Consider the following 18172-nt stretch of genomic DNA (forward strand, 5'->3'; position numbering starts at 1 on the left):
TCTTCATGCTGCTTTGAATTACTGTAAGATGTTTCAAAATAGTAAACATACATTCAGGGTGAACATTACTTTCTGCAAATAGAACAGGGCAGCCAGTCCCTGCCTCGCATACCCTGACTGCACTGCATTGCTGCTCATATATTTTCAAAAAGACTGATATCAGAACTCAGTGACGCTGTTTAGCCCACTATCCATTTGGGAAATTGACTTAATCAGGTACTGTGCAGCTAAAGTACATCAAACTTGCAAAAACATTAGTCTTCATGAAATGTGCACAAAAAAACCCTAAATTTTCACAAAAGGAAGCAGTTTGTTTGAGGTGTTGCCATAAAAATGCATCCACATGTGAGCTTTCGATGAAATCAAATGCTATGAGTTAATCTGTGAGAACCTTACAATAGTGCAACTTCATCATCCAGGCTTTCCCAAATTGATGAAGGGCATGGTTTTCTTAGTGTAAGTTTCTGAATATCAAGAAATTTACAGAAAATTCCCTTCATTCAATTGTTCTTGCATTTATCAATTAAAAGGAATTTTGGTAATTCTGACTAACTTAAAACAGGAAAGGTTTAAACTAATTTAATATCAGACAGTGAAAATAAATGAAGTGGACTGTATCAAATATTCGGGAAAAAACAACTTATCTTCCCTTAAAAGAACCCTATAACAACAGGGTTCATAACAGATTGTGCTAAAGTTAAACGTTATGGATTTTGCTGACATAAAGAAACAAGCTTCAGCTTTCGTTAGTTCTCCATTTACCCACTGCAAATCCCTCAGACACTGTGGCTTTCCAACATCAGTCTGCAGTATCCTCTGACATCTTCGGTAAAGCAGTGTCCAGTGGATAGCTGACAGGGGTTAGGGGAACCTGCATTGTGTTATAATGAGGGAGCTGGGGAGAGCTTTCAGGAGTTGACCAGATGGAGCAGGTTTGGAACTGAAAGCTGCTAAATGTTGCGTAGAGCAGCGATGCTCTGGTGAGTCTCAGCTGGCTTCACTGTGTTCATATTAGAGGTAACACTGGATTCCGCACTGGTTTGGTCTTAATGTGTCAGATATAACCTGTGCTCCTAATGTCTGCTAATAATTATTACGTGACAAAAAAGCTTAACAAAATAACCCATCTTCCTGACTCACTCCTCGCCTTGTTCCCCCCGTTTCCCATCTATAAATCCACATGCTAAGGAGGCATGTTTGTTCCTCTAACATCCAATCAGTGGCCTCTCTTGACCCATACCTTATCTCGGTTGAGGATTGATGGCTCTTGCAGTCTGGACAACAATTTTTCCATTAACCTTTTTCTCCCACAGCTGCGTGTGTATGTGTGAGCTGTAGTTAAATCAAAGAACAGTCAGATGAATTGTTCCACTCCACAGCAGTGGTAGATTATTTTATTTCCCACATGCCTTTCTTGCATGTTTGTGAAGTGGAAAGTGCTTGGAGCAGGTTGTTAAATTCACTAAAAATAGAGCAAAATGTAAAGAGACAGAAGGAGAGAACGATAACGGGTGCAAAAAGACAGACTGAGAAACACACAATGACACTTTGAAGATGCCCAAAAAGCTGAGCGTATTAAGTGAGCAACGTTAAAAGCAATAGTCTGACATAAGTGAAATAAGCAATTATTTTACTTTCATAGCCTTTCATGACTACTCTGATGCGCCAATTGCTTCACCCACTTAGGTATTACTGCATGTTTGTCAGTGGGATGTCATGTCCTGCTACTTGGGGTGCATTTCATCCAACTCACCCACTCAGACCTCGGAGCTGTGCAGCAAATATCCACAGTGCACTGCTGCTGTTTGATAGCTGCTACAGAATGCTGCATTTAACCATGAAGTAAGGCCAAACAAAAATTAAATTGGAAATAAAGTGCCAGCAAAAATTAAGCATTCAATCAACCAACCAAGCAATCACTTTACTAACTGGTTGACTAGTCAATGGTTAGTTTAATCCCAACTGTGCTTTCTGTGGGTCCACCTTCTGCTCTCCATTACTGAACATGTTTTACTAATCCTTAAAATGCTTTCGTTTCTTTGATCAGCTCTAACTCAAAATCTAAACTATTAAAGTCAAACCTGAACTGGATTATTGTTTGCCGATTCTTTAAGCCGCAGTTTGTTGACCTATGATATGGAATTCCCTCCAGCAGGATTGGACGCCCGATTTCAACAATGGATGGAAAAATAAATCACTTCCTATTGTTCTTTATCAACAACAAAAGGCTTGGACCCCTTTCAGAAACTTACAGAGACATTTTACTTAGGAAAAGAGGACGTTTTTTGGTATCTCCAAATAAGGCACCACTGCATTAAAGCATTAGAACTACAGAAACAAATTAGCACATACAAAGGTAAAACAAATAGAAAACTCATCTCTAAATTGTAAAGATGGGCAAATATATCTACCTGGTACATCAACTCCAGATGGGAGAAAGAGGTACTTATAAAACTGACAATGAAATGATTGGCTGAAGACACAGTGTAACACTTTAACTTCAAAAACATTGACAGAATGTATGTGGAAAAATTTAAGATTTTTTTATATCTATCCAAACCAAAAAGATAAAAACTAAAAACCAATGTGCCCATACAGTCCCTGTGCTGGACTGAGGTGGTAACTAAAATCAACTTAATATTAGATCTTCAATTATCACTTAATTTCCATGTAATTTATGTAGGTAGTCTACCATCTGAAAACTACTAATACTGTTAGTGTGTAGCAAAATAGCAATGACCAGATAGAGGCTAAATGAAATTAGCCTATCGATTAAAGATTTGATAGGAATATTACAATAAATTCATGATATGGATTGCCCAAAAACTGCAGATATCAGTGCTGGCAAACAATGGATACGACGCTGTCTCCACAGATCCCATTGCAGATAGAAAATCAGCTCTAATGGGGTTCTCTATGATGTGTCAACAGTAATGTTTCAAATCGACAAAGTAGTCATCTTCAATTACTTCCACTAAACATTGCAGCCCTATGCATAACTTTAAATTTACTGTGAATTTTCTCTAACCCATACAGAGTTAAAAGTATGCACGGAAGCTCATTTACAACACGTCCATTCAAACTACTGTTTTGTTCTTGGAACCCTGGGAGGTACAACTCTTGCTGAGTATAAATGTGCCTTTAGCAAAGACTTTTTCTTGTTTTCTGAACATTCTAAACAATTTTCTTCCTCCTGAAAAACAATCTGGTTTAAATGGCTGAAAGCTGGATTAAACCTGGTATTTCAAATCACACATGAAAACTGGTTGCGGAATGGACAAATCAGGTTTCTGGATTTGCCTGTTTATATACCGTATTTTCCGCACTATAAGGCGCACTTAAAAATCACTAATTTTCTCAAAAAATGACAGTGCGCCTTGTAATCCGGAGCGCCTTATATATGGATCAATTGGTTAATTGGTGGATCCATACTGGTTGTACACGGCGCTCTGTCAAAATGTTTCAGTACGACTGGTAAACTACAAAGCCGCACCGCTTGCAGCATTACGGCTACCGTAGTCAGGGGCGTCGCCGAAGTAATAGCGGTAAACACCTGTACTGTGCTTACTCCTAGTCCAACACCACTTGTGTGTGTATAACGACCCCAAAATTGCACCTTTCAAGAGACACGCTTACGATGCTGAGTTCAAACTCAAGGCTGTCAGCTACGCAGTGGAACATGGGAATAGAGCAGCAGAGAATTCAACAGTTAACGCTACTATATTGTGAATGTACTAACGTTTGATTTAGTGCATCAAACTGTTTCTTTTACGTGTTTACTGAATCAGGGAAAAGTTCCCTTTCACGTTTTAACTAACATTTGATTTCAACTTCAACTTCATAGACTCCAATGCATTCCTAACGTGCGGTTGGTTCTATTCAATAGAATTCTATGTAGAGGAGACCTTACCATGAGAATGAATGGAGTTATCAGAACGCTGGTTTGTAGTGTATTAATAAAGTTTGACTGACTGACTTATCTGACTGTTTTGTTGACATTCTCTTTAGCACAGCTCCATCTAGTGGATGCATAACGCAACCCCAGTCAAACGTTTGACTGCAGTAGCTTCTATTCTATGCGCCTTATAATCCGGTGCGCCCTATATATGAAAAAAGTTCTAAAATTGGCCATTCATTGAAGGTGCGCCTTATAATCCGGTGCGCCTTATAGTGCGGAAAATACGGTAATTTAGATTCAGTGTGCATTGTAGTAAATCCACAATAAATTAAATCTTACGACCTTAATTCTTTTTTGTTGTTGTTGTTGTAAGACTACTCCAGCCTGCAAAAGAGTGCTTCAAATGCATGATGCATGCACATGGGGAGCATATGAAAACCATTCACCGGCTCTGCATTTTTTTTTTTTTAACACAGGAGGACCTGCTCCACTGTAGAATTACTTTTCATCAGATTGTTTTACCATTTGCCAAGTGGATAGCATGTATATTTAAAGCGTTTGGCTTTATACATAACTTCACTCTACTATGCAAGCTTGCAGTTTATGACTTTAGAAAGGTTCCTGTACATCAAGCATGGCTTAACGTTGCATAAATGCCTCAAACACCAGCAGAATGACAACTTCATTCCCTTCAAATGCAAAATGTTTGAGCCACTGCACTTCAATCCACTGAGACCTGCATCATGCAGACGTAATCCATTATAAAATATGGGTCAACGTACAGAACAAGCTACAATTTAGAATATACACATCAAATTAATGTTACATCATTCATGTTATTAATTCATACTTCTCAGGAACACTATTGATGGATCAGCTCTGTAGTTACTGGTTTTGCAGGATTTTAAGGCGTTGTTGAGGCATAGCAGGAATTAGGTAGAAATGAAATTAAGCAATCTTTAAAAGTAAACAAATGATGACAGGAAATAAAGATTTTCATTATCATTATTGTTTACCAAAAATTATTTTAAACATTGCAAGCTTGTAAAAATCCAGGTCAATAAGGCAGCTTTATGGTGTTGGAGGCCTAGCAGAGAATGCGCCTGTATCATTTATCAGAGCAGCAGCAGAGACCTGCTGTGGCTTGGATGGTTCTGCTCTTCAAGTAAAAGGAAAGTGATGAATTTTTGTAAAAGTATGGTTGTAGAATTAGAATCACAGATGTTATGTGTTACTAAAGATTCGTTAGTAGACATTCACACTGAGATGATGGAAGACAGGAACTGTAGAATGTGTCACAAAGAAGCAGGTGATGCTGGCCCACATGTTGTCTTCAAAGTCAGTTTAGTCATGAAATGACATCTTCATTGTTACTGCTTAGTATGGTATGCTTAATGCAGTTACATAGAAAAATGTGTTGCACAATGGGGATAATAAGAGCATAGCAATGTGTATTACTACACATTATCAACAACAAGAGAAAAAAAGAGAAAAGAACAGCACGTACAAATGTTGGTTTTCGTAATGTTTTGGAGAGGACCTCAAGGGTCAAGAATAGTCTGACTGAGGCTCCGAATGTCGCTTAAATCCCATTATTCTGTAGGACCACCAAATCTAAAAGCATTTCTTCTCCTGCACTCAGGCTAAATGCAGCACTAGAACCTGATTTATGTTCAAGAGGAAACAATTAAGAGCTCCTGGTGATCATAACAAGTCCTTCTAAGTGGGTTCCTCTAAAGGTAACATTTAATAATTTTGGTGTAATTGAACAGCACAGTGGTGTGGGGGCTACGGTTTCCAAAAAAGAAGCAAAAATGGAAGGAATCTGTAATAATTTTATATTCACCACCTTTCACCACCTTTTTTCATGGCACTGGAAATGAATATTCCTTTACTCTTGCTTATGAGAAATAAGGTGCCCAATACATGAGCACAGAGCGAACAATAAGGATAAAAATCGGTTCCTAACGGCAGATCATGGCTGACATGTGCCTTCTTCCTGCCTGGAGACCAAAATACTAGACTTTAGTGATGCAGAGCCAACTAGACGTCTGTGCACACAACATTTTTTGCCAACTTAAAACACAAAATATCACCAGAAATGTGGGAAAAACACATTTTACTCCATCCCTTTACTTCTTTTCTCACTTTAGTTTTTTTTTCAACCCATGTCAGGTCTCTTTGCCAACATAACATGAAAGCTAAGTGTCTAGCTGAGCCAGAAAAGGTGTAAGGGCTAAGATTCAGAAGCAAACAGAATTGACATTAAAGAGAAAGAAGGAGTAAAAGCTGGAAGAAAGACAGTGCTTCACTAAGGGGAATGGAGATGACTACAGTTAATGTGACCATTTGACCCCAGAAGGTGCTCGGCTCAGCCCTAGCAGCATGAATAAACTATCACACCTAATTTGCCCAGACTGGGGGGGGGGGGGGGGGCAAGGCCACAGGTGCATGGATAAAAATTGTTAATTTGAGGCATTCATGTTCTCAGATGAAAAAAGCTTATTCACTCTGTTCTTACATGGTACTGCCTGAAATCTGTGTGAAAAACTCTAAATATAGAGGAGCAAAACACCTGCAACGGGTTTTCTGTGAGGCTGTGGGTTCTACTGTATAACAAGTTCTCAATGTGAAGCTGAAAAGGTAATAACATGCACCTGGGTGCAGCACGTCCTGGAGATATAAACAGAAAGTTCCAATGGCATGGAGATCTAATTTGAGAGTGGTTCACCAGGAGAAGTGCCTCCTAACAGATGGAGGACACAGATAAAAGAGAATGCCATTTCATTTGAATTAAAATACATTTAAACAGTGGTCGAAACAGCTTTGGTTAGATGAAAAACCCTTGCCAATTGAATGGTAATGCCTATAATGCTTTCCTACATCAATATCATTTTCTAGCTGGTAGCTTTAAATTATTGTCAGGATGATATACACTTACCGGCCACTTTAATATATATATATCTACAATTGCTTGCTAACGAAAATAGCTAACCCTATAGCAGCAACTAGATGCATGTTGGCATCTAGGCATGGTGAAAACAACTTGTTCAAAGCCAACACCAACACCAAGGAAAAAAGCCTTTCCTTTGTTCCCTTTGCAGATATTTGGATTTATTCTAGCAATTGTCATACCTCTAAAGTCTTATCCTCTGTGTGTGCCTTGTTCTAGCTTTGTCTTATCAGCCAAGGAGAAAAAAAAGGTGCAGTATATAGGTGGAAAACGTTTTCATGAAGCAGGTGAATATGTATCTCCAGCTTTCATCAGAGTGATCCTGCGAGCTGCCAGCCATGGTCGATACGGATTAAACCTCAGACATGATTGCCGTTTAGAAAAGTAAATCGGTTGTTTTTCCATCCTCATCTTCCAGCGTGGCCTCTGGCCAGACAAAAAACACACAGTAGCTTCTGCTGGTTGGCTCTTGATGATTGTAACATAATTAGGACTTCACTGAACATGAGAAACACAGCAAAGTGGGTTTAAAAAAAAAACATGTATATAAGAATAGCCCATGGCGGCGATTATGGACTGAAGAAACACAGGTGAGGTTAGAACAGGGTCTTTGGTATAATCAAATAATTAACTCTTCGGGGAGGAAAAAAGGACTTTGACAGCAGCAATAAAAAAGCTGAAAAAAATAGCTCATTGTCATAAACATGAAGATTAAATATCAGCTTCTTTTAATGGAATTGGTCCATGTCTCTCTGTTTTCATACCCCCTTTACATTTACAGTTTCAACAAGAAGGTCATTTTTTTTACAGTTGAGCTTAATTTATAGGTCACAAGCCCTTAAATGTTCCTCAAATGTGCCTCAAAGGATGCTGACCACATTCCAAAGGCTGAATACATATCTTGATGCTTTCTGTCATTTTCATGTTTATCTTTACTGTCAAACTGGATTTTATAGGGGTGCTGAAAAGGTTTAGAATAGCAGCGGACATGATTCAAGGAGACATGGCTAAGGCAGACATATAGCAGAGCTTAGGCCCAGAGCAAAGATGGTGAAGAGCATGATAAGAACACAGACAAGTGCAGGAGATGGGCACTCAAGGGAAAGGATGATGAGTACTTTAAGCTAAGTTTCTGTTATGCCTCACTTAATTAACTCTCCAAACCTTGATTTTAAAGTTAGTCCAGTGCAGCCAGCACTTTGTTTCAACTAAGCAGAGAGCAGTGTTCTTTGGTATTGGAGGCCAACCAAAGCATCGAAGTGAACCTTCCAGCCACCTTGGAGCGACAAGCGACTGTGAGCTGCTGATGCCCGACCTGATGGAGACATCAACTGCTGGTTCACCTGGGGAGGTTTCTGCTCAGGCCATGACAGCGCACCCATTTCTTTGCTTGGCTAACTAATGTTCTGATGCACACAGGATAACACTGTCTGCCTAATTTACACTCCTCTAAATCTTAGAAGTCAGTTATGATGCAATATGATGCAGGCTTTGGTTTATTTATTTACATTTCTAAGACTACTAGTTTTATAATTATCTGATCTAAAATTGAAACTGGTGTAATATTTTTATTCGTGACTTATTCATTCATTTCAGTTTTGGTGTTTATTATTGTGTGGCGCAGATCACTTCAAAGGTTAAACACATAAATAAGTAAATAAAAAAGCGGGTCTCCGAGGTAATTCTTACAATTAAAATAGTAGGTTAATTCTCACTGACGTATCAGAAGAGTGAATGTCAAAAGTTTATAAAACATTCAGTTTGTTGGATTACAGACGATGACAGCGGTTCAGAGTTAAATTGAAGCTTACCTGATTGGAGTATCGCATGCTGACATTGCGCTGATTTTGCGGCGGAACGTATCGGTGGATGGGATCTATGTCTGTAGGGCTGATCAGCTCATCCACTAGAAAGATATAGAACACACATGTACAAAGATGATAGGCACCATTGAAATATTTACAAAAAGGAAAATTACATTTTCTGCATAAACATTCTACTGATCAATGACTGTTCTTAACATGTAACTGGAGTGTAATGATAAATTTAAAGAATCCTAAATGACAGACTATCTGTGATTGTCTGGTAGACATATATTATGGTAAAAGAGTGAGAAACACACCTAGTAACTTAGCAATGTTGTACAGGGCCTGACCCCATAGAAACATCTTGCCATCACGACCAGAGTTGCTAGGGAAACGCTTCTGGCTTCCATGTTTCATCTGTTCCGCCTCCACAAAGTCAGCAGGCACATAGTAGTATTTAGGGATCACAGCATGGCCTGGAAGAAATGACTACAGTTAACTTAGTGTTTTTATAGACCACATCCTCTCTGGACCTGCATATTTAAATAAAGACAACCTAAAACAACCAGAACATACAGAACCGACTGTTATGTCTGCAGAGGTAACACAAAGAACAGGGCAATAACTCGACCTTAACCATGTAAATTGTAAACCAATTTTGCACTTTAGAGAAACAGGTTTTTGCCTTGGTGGGTAGATATAAAAATGGACCAGAGATGAAGGTTCTCCATTAAAGATAATAGTAATCTTTTGTGTTAAACATTACCACCATACCCTATGGTTTTTCTACTGAACTTTATATTGAAAATTGTATGTCCCTGGACTTTTTTGTTGTTAAAGCAACCTCTGATTGTCTTACACGTGGATTGTACCACTGACACTTCCTCAACATGTTCCAGATCGGCTTCAACACCTTCGCTCAGGCTTTTTCCAGATCTCTTTCCAGGTCTCTTTCTAGGTCTGTGATAATGTCTCTCGAAAATAACTAAATGATCCCTAATGTGAATATCGAAGGTATTTTCAGATTTTGAAGCGCCCTGTGGTTGTGCACTTATAAAAAGCCTTAATAAAAGTATTAATACCCCCTTCCCACATTTTGTCTCATTACAAGCACAAATTTCATGGGATTTTTGTGAGATTTTATGTAACCTACCCACACGAAGCACTGCATAATTGTAAAGTGGGATGAAAATGGAACTGATCTCAGTATAATTGCAGCTGTTATGCAAAGATGAAGTTATGAAAGTTTGTTAGAGAACATTAGAGAATTAAAAGAATCATGAAGAGCAAGGAACACAACAGACATGTCAGACATAAAGTTGTGGAGAAATTTAAAGGATAGCTTATAAAACAATATCCTAAGCTTTGAACATCGCACAACTCTGTTCAATCCATTGTATATGGAAAAAGTATTGCACAACTGAAGAGCTAACAGGACTCCAGAGCTACCTCTGGAGGAGCTGCAGAGATTCGACAGGACAGATCTGCAGTCCCCGAGTTGGGCCTTTAGGGCAGAGTGGCAAGAAGAAAGCCATAAGAAGTTCTATTTAATTCACCACAAGCCATCAAGGGGACACAACAAATGTGGAAAAAGCTGCTGAAGTTGGATGAGAGAAAACTATAACTTTTTGGCGAACATGAAACACATCTATGAGTGGTAGAAAACTGACAGTGTACATCATCCTGAACACAGCATCCCCATGGGGAAACACGGTGGTGGCAGCATCATGCTGTGGAGATGCTTTTCATTAGCAGGGTGCAGCTGGTAAGAGTTGAAAGGAAGATACACATTTCTAAATAAAGGGCAATCCTGGGCAAGGATAATAACCCTGATCAAAGCCTATTAAAGGGAACATATCATGCTTTTAAATCTGTCCTTTTCACATTTAAATCATCCAGTTGTGGTCTTTATAACGTGGAACTGCAATGCTTTGGTCTGAATTCCTTGTTATTGTAGCTCCACAGCCCCCTCTTTGACCCCTGTTCTGAGGTGCGTCTGAGAGCAACTTTGGTGCTGTCTCTTTAAAGTGGAAATTAAGCTCAAATCAAGAATGTTAGCAAATAAATGGTATATATTGGGCCTTAAGGGTGCTATCTTTATGTTACCGTGACTCCTGACTGTAGAAGTTGGAATTGTGAGCATTAATTATAGCATTTTATGCTTTTATGCCGTGGATCATATGATTTAGTTGTGAAAATATAAATCTACATGTAAATCTAAACTTTCTGAAAGTTTGTTACTGCTTTGAACGCTACCCCATGTTAGCAATGATGCTGCTAACATCACTTTTCCACTCAGAAACTGGATTCATTCTGTCCTCTGCTGCCTTGGCAGCACCAACTTCGGGCATCGCTGACTCAGCACCTTGACCCAGCAGCTTGAATTGATGAGGTTCAGGCTCGCCGGGCTCCATAAAGCCTCCCTTAACCTCCAGTTACAAGGGGTGTGAAAAATCCTTCACCTCAAAAGATGTATCTGTGGCAAAACTACTAGCGTTAATTCTGCTCTCTCTCTATGTTTCAATATGAAAGCTGCCCATTTCCCTCGTCCTCCTGACCACACCCCTGCTTAACCCCCCCTACACACGGCCGTGCCCCTCTGTGTCTCTTGGCACTGGTGGCATTATTCAAAAATCTGGGGGCGGGGTTATACTTTTACATAGAATTTAGTTTTACTTTAAATGCTATTGAGCCACTTCACACCCCGCCCCCCTCCAGGTCAAAGAGTATTAAACTCCACCCTGTACGGCCATTTTTGTAGTTTGACAACAGAGATACAACTATCTATCACATAAACTTTTCATTCCAAAATTGAGTAAAACATGTCAAGACGGTGTAATAAATTGTTTGGGTTAATACACCCGACAACCGAACTGAACTTATCCTGCATACTTCAGCTTGGACTACAAAATCACAGCAAGAAATAAAAATGCTGCATTCGCTGTTAGCTAGCTAATACTGTGACGTAACCGAGAATAGAGGAAACTGAACGGAGTGAAAAATATGACCCAAACAGAATAGAAAGGTATCTATGCAGCACCTGGAGAGACTTTATTTAATTTTTCTGAAGTCCTACAAGCACCAAGTACACGAAAAAGTTTATTTAAGGGTAAAAAAGTATATTGTCCCCATTAAAGTGTTAGAATAGCTCATTTTAGATCTAAATCGAATTAAACATTTGTGGCACAACCTGAAAATGTTTGTTGACAGGGACTACCTTGGAGCTACTTTGCAAAAAAGAATAGGTGAATGTTTCAGAATCTAAATGTGTAAAGTTTGCAATAAAAGCTTTAATTGCTGTTAAATGTGATTCTATAAAGTATTGAATTGGGGGTTAAATAGAAATGCACGCCGCACTTGTCAGCCTTTTCTTTGTAAAATAAATCCGCAAACAATGTAATATACTCCATCCATGTGCTATTATAAGGGGTAAGAATGCTTTTCAAGGCACAGTATGTGTGGTATTCCACATTCTTTCTGAAACTGAAAATACAAAAACAAATGTTCACAAGAAATGCTAAGAAAAAAAATGAAAGACATCATCTAGATCAATACAAAGCATGATCTGCCTTTCTAAATGTGCTGTGAACTAACACTAAAAATGTAACTGTGCACATTTGACATCATGTCCTGCCTCCTGCGCCATCATCCCTTATGCCACTCCAGGTTATCTTCAGAGTGCACTGCCAGCGGAGCATCTCATGCTGTAAGTTATAAATGCGCAGACAGTTCTGACCTGATTCTCAAAACATTCACCAGCTTTCATGGGTGATACAGTTGTACGTTGCTGTGACTGTACAAAGATCTCTGTGGGCTAATACTGAAGTCGGCATGTTTCCTAAAATTCACTATTCAGACTAATTGTTTAGCATAACTCTGTTTATGTTTGTAATCTTAGTCTAACTTGTTAGCACAATGTTAGATTTTTATGATTTTATGCTATATATGAGTAGACCTGCACACAGTGGAACATTGTATAACTTGCTTTAGCAAATCAGTTGCAGTCAATGAATCCATTTAACTGAAGCAATCACATTTGGGTCCTTTGATTTCTCATTAACAGTAATGGCGAAACAAAAAAAAATCCTTTTTATTCGTGTTATCCTCCAAAAGCCCAGCCAATTAACTTCAGGACTCTGTGCTAATTTATACAGAACAAGTACAAAGGCTCTATGGAGGCAACTTATGTCTCCCACTATTATCCTGTCTACACTCCAATTATTCCTGTTCTATTGTGACTGGACCAGAGATATCTCCAAGCCGCTGTAGTTTTTATTATGTGATGGTGTCCCCTCACTGCAATTGTTACAGGTGGATAAAAATGTCAGGGCTCTGCTCAACAGTTCAGTTCATCGCCACACTACTGTGAGCAGTAAGTGCTGTATGAATATGTATGACATGATTTAATAAGAGTAAGCCTTTCAATCACTAAAAACAGGCAAAAGTCAAGGACAAAGATCAGAACCTCAGAGATAAACGACACAGACAAAAATAAAGTTGCTAAATGTGAATGTTCATTAATGTGATAACGTACCCTCAAAAGATTGGAAGATGACTGGTTCAAGGAGGTCCTGGTATTCTTTCACCTGTGCCTTATTTCCTCTGAACACACCTTAAGAGATAGATGCAGACACAGTTATGACTGGATGCTGACTTCATGGGGATGGGGAACATGCTCTGTGTTGTGCTGTCTCTGCTTGTAATTATGAGGCAGATGGTAATCCCAGATTTTAGTGTTCCTACTACCGTTTGTGACTGAGTGATTCATCACAACATGAATATCAAGTTTATACAGTCACATTATGTCAATGTCATTGTTTTGTGGAGAGAAACACCAAGTTCCCTTAGTAGCAATCTTTTCAACTTAGAAATAGGACAAGATAGAAAGTTCACAATTGATATTTGGTGCATCTGCTAATGTGTGAGTCAACATCATAATGTGTACAAGAAGTCTCTTATTTAGTTTTAGAAATATTTATGTTCCTTACAGATAACTCTGATGGACACTTAGTGAAAATAAAACTACATTTTTATATTTGACCTATCAGGAGTCCATCATGTCATTTGAAAGTAAAGCTTCCTCCAGACAAGTAGAAGAAATGACTGGTTTCATTTCCGTGTTGATTGGCTGTAGTTGTCACAGTTTATTGAATTTACTGAGCCTGGAAGTTTACAGTCCAATGAAATAAAAGCCTTATTATAAAACCGGACAAACTATTTGAAGAAACTATGAATAGGCTGATCAGTGAGTTAGTGAGAGCTGAACAATTGATCAGTGCTTCACAGCGAGTACTCTCAACCTGTCTCCTGTAATTATATCATAAAATGCTAAATTTGCATTTTAATAGTGCCAACAGTTGCAAAAATGAATGATTAAGAATGTATTGAATTAATGATGATATTAGTGTTGCGTTATCTTAATTATGAAACATTTATAATGCTCACTATCACCTTATAATAACCTGATTCATTCAGAGCATGTTGTTCAGAAAAATAAACAATTTCTTGCTAAAATGCTATATTTATACCTACAAAGGTATGTATGAGTCTGTGTGCTTTGTGTAGGTGTGCATGAAGAGTGTGCATAAAACTGTCACCTTTAATTATAACCCGTTTTGTCAGTTCGATTATATGTTTTAAGAATCACTTCCATTTTTCTTCAAAATCATCCAAACTGTAATTTTCTTTCACACACTGCAAGCAGGTCTTTCTTTCTTGTCCTTTTGAGGCATCACACCAGCAACAATGAAGAGAAAGAGGCTTACCGTCAATCATCATGTAGATGAAAAACATGGGAAACTCGCATTCGATTCCATCAAAGAGCTGGAGGAAAACACAGAGAGAAGGAATTAGATTGCTTTCTTGTTTTACAAAGAATTGAGCTTAAATTGAGAGCAGTAAAGCCCCTTAATATGAAACAGCAGAGAACAAAGAAAAACAGAGAAAACTTATCATTCTGAATGAAAACATGCAGGAAGGACAGAAAGAAATAATAATCCTCAATATTTTCTTGGATTTTAGTGATTTAAGGCATTTCTATTAATAAAAGGTCCGAAGAGTTAATTCACCACATCAAAACAGCAACATACCTGCTTGAAAAGTACATCATTATATCATTTTATTTGACTTGCCCTCAACTTATGCTTACATCCTCAATGTGATGAATGAAAATAATAAAGAGGGCAGTTGTGTTATATGGGCCTCCAATGGGGAGGACAGGTAAAGGCCTGAAATGTCAGCGAATTTATGACAATGGGACAAACATATGCCACCTGACAGTGGGTGGTGAATCAGTGCGCCAAAGATGTTTGCAGAAGACAGGTCAATAATAACCCACATTTCACAATCAATAAAAGGAGAAGAGTCAAAACAAGACTGGTAAATACATAAACAATTTCACCCTCTGGAACTGCAGAGCTGCATATAAAGGCTTGATGAATTCCCTCAAACCGATACTGTTTAATGAGGTCTTCGGTTTAGTTAAATTCAAGTACTTCAGGGGCAACTCACATACTGATTTGCTGCCATCTTGATGCAACAAAACCTAAAGGCAGAATGTGACAGCAGAAGGAGAGTATTTCTCCTATAGAAACTCTTTAGTATAAACCATGACTGGACGATTGTTCTACGAACCAAACCCAAGCCTGGCATTCTGCTGTAGGCTCGCCCAAGCAATCTGGCATATTCATAACATGCAAATCAACAGACATGCAAATAGTTGAGATATTAATGATCATGTTTGCACAAGGATCCTTACAGCTGGATAAACATAACAAACTGATATATTAGTCACATTCTGCAGTGGTGACTTTTAATTAGAGAAAAGTATTTATGTTTTCACATTTCACTGTTGTCTTGATATATGTAGATTTTGGGAAAAAAAGTGTCAAGTCATAAGAGATGCTAGAATAGTATATTAATGAAAGTCATGTTTCCTGATCCATTCACATTCTCACTCAGTCATTCTGTCCAGACGCACATCCCTAGCCAACTTGTATGATTTTCCAAAGATGTTTTGGAAATGTTGAGTTTCCCTGTCTCTTTTTGTTTTTGAGTCTTTCTTACATCCAGTCGTGTTCTGTATGCGTACTGCTTGTCAGTTTCTGGCCCATGTCTAGTTCCTGTTCTTCATTCTCTTTGATTCCATCTGTCTCTGTTCTCCGTACTCTCAGCTGCTCTCAGTCTGCTCATTAGTCTCAGCGGTTCCTTGTTCCACTCATCAGTTCTCCTCAGTATTTTTTCCCTCTTGGTTCTTTAGTCACTGCCAGTTAATCTGCTCTATACTGCTGTGGTGTGCCCCGTGTAATTCTGCCCTCCATGGTTTTCCCTCCATGTTTCTGGTACGTTTTTGGAGTTCTTTAGTTTCATAATGTTCAGTTCATGTTTTTTGAATTTCTCGACCTTGGCTTTTTTGTGTGTTTCTTTTTCTATTATTAAACATTATTTTTTAGCTTTTGCGCCACCCCTGCCTCCCTTTCACCTTCATTTGGGTCTTTTACAACAGTGTGAGAAGATCAAAACAATTAACATAGTGGTAATTATTTATTTAGTATATTTCTGTTCATGCCTAACAGTACAGACTGCAAACAGGTGAGTTCACATGTACATGTCAGTCCATCTCTCTGTAAATGTCAATTGTTCTGATTATTTCTGTACCCCTGTCTCTGTCAATATTCTCCACACTGATGGAAGATAACACAGATTGGATCTTAATGCACAAACAAATGCTTAATGGAAGTGACACACATTGCCATTCAGAAGCTGCTGTCACTATCACTGAGCAGATACCACTGTCTCAATGCGTTTCTTTAAATGGTTTATGTCTTCACGCTGTGATTATGCAGATCTGCTGTACCGCAAACTGTTTTGCAGCAAAGATGAGACACAGTTGTAGTCATCAGGCAATGACAGTGGGAGGAGTGATGTGACAACGATAGACAGACGCATGCATAGCAGCATGTAGAAACAGGGGAGGGTGGTAAGTGGCAGGGGGTGGAGGGGCAAGGCAGTCACTCAATGAGGCCTGTGCTTTCTTGCCCTTTTAGGCTGTAAACATGCAGCGTTCCCTAGTGTTTTGTGCTTGAGCAGCTTGACTGATTGGTAAAACTGTCTGTCACACAGGCAGCTGCTGCTCTCTGTCAACGGTAAGCAGGCAGGAAGCACAGGCGTCTGCCCCACCATGAATCCTCTCTAAGCACCACCAACAACAGCTTCAATCAATGTCCTCTGCAGGGACACCTGGTCTGCGACTTCTTTCCCTCCAGAATGAGTTCACACTGTGCTTCACCCCCACAGACATTTAGAACTATATGTTCTTTCTATAGATGCCTACTAGGTTTCTTGTACTTTTAGGCCTGGAAATGTATCTTTTGGTTCCAAGTCTAATCAATAACAATCTTCAGCCTCCCAGAAATACAAATACCGGCAGGGTTTTACTACTAGAAATTAATTCTGTTGTAATATTTGACTAAAAAAACAAACGTTCAGACCCCATTTGTTTTAATATTACTGCATTCTACTCATCTACAATGTTAGATGAAGAGGAAAAGGCTGTAAACATTTTGCATAGGACATCTGTGTGTTTCCTGGTTTGAAAGAAGGTGTGTAGGAGCCTGAAGAACTGCTGGATAATTCTGAGCCTTGGAGTCTTTTTATCCTATTAGCTGCAGGATTAAATGCAGCTAATTGTGAATTGGTTCAGAGTCAGTGCCTCATGAGTGTCCACTTTGGCAAATCAAGAGAGCGTCTTCGTCTGAGGCTTCTTTAAATTCCTACTTGGTTGTGCTGAGTTTAGCCTCGGCTTGCGGTCAACCCAAAAAAGGAAGTATTTCTCAGTGTTATATTGGCTTCAGAAACCTATGTTTATAGAAGGCAGTTCATCAGTTTATTGCCAAAGGTGACTTGTCCTGTAAGTGGGTGGTGCAAGTGGAAAATATAAGTTAACATCGAAGGAGATGTTTAAAAAAAAACTACTCAGGATATTCTGACAAAGACAGAAATCTGGGGGTGGTAATGGACCCTGATCTGAATCTTGAAAACCACATCTAACTTATAAAACAGCATATTATCACCTAAAATATTGCCAGAATTAGACAACTGATGTTCCAACAGGACAATTAGTTCATGCATTTTTTTTCACCAGACTTCATTATGGCAATGCTGTTTTAAGGGACTTTCCAAAAAAAACTGTCTTTACAAAAACAAAAGGAGATTCTCAAAATGCTGGTGCCACCTTACACTATGGGAGAGACGCATTTTGCATCCCAACTAAAAACAACACGCTGACATGAGCTTCAACACTTTTGATGACACTGTAAACATTGGGATTTTTTTTCCACAGGTACAAAATTGCACATGCTGTCTTCATGCTGCGTAATGCAGTTTGCAACAAAAAAACAATGGCAACAATTCTTAAACTGTCATTGTTTAAACAGCTTCAGACCTCCTGTCTGACTGATGCAGCAGATACAAACATATCAAAGTCTAAACCTATGGAACTCTGTTGGTAAAGTCATG

General features: G+C 38.8%; 1 protein-coding gene across 3 annotated transcripts in view; it reads right to left on the reverse strand.

The window, feature by feature from the left end:
- Nucleotides 1-18172, reverse strand: part of phkb (phosphorylase kinase, beta) — a 121300-nt gene that overhangs the window by 56479 nt on the left and 46649 nt on the right. For all 3 annotated transcript variants that reach the window (XM_047362465.1, XM_047362462.1, XM_047362463.1), the window contains 4 exons: nt 14422-14479; nt 13191-13268; nt 8974-9132; nt 8663-8757 (listed from right to left, as the gene is read on the reverse strand). In XM_047362465.1, coding sequence (XP_047218421.1) covers nt 8663-8757; nt 8974-9132; nt 13191-13268; nt 14422-14479 — 390 coding nt within the window. The remainder of the gene's footprint in view (nt 1-8662; nt 8758-8973; nt 9133-13190; nt 13269-14421; nt 14480-18172) is intronic.

This window comes from Girardinichthys multiradiatus, chromosome 4 (genome assembly GCF_021462225.1).
Source record: "Girardinichthys multiradiatus isolate DD_20200921_A chromosome 4, DD_fGirMul_XY1, whole genome shotgun sequence".
NCBI classification, from domain to species: Eukaryota; Metazoa; Chordata; class Actinopteri; order Cyprinodontiformes; family Goodeidae; genus Girardinichthys; species Girardinichthys multiradiatus.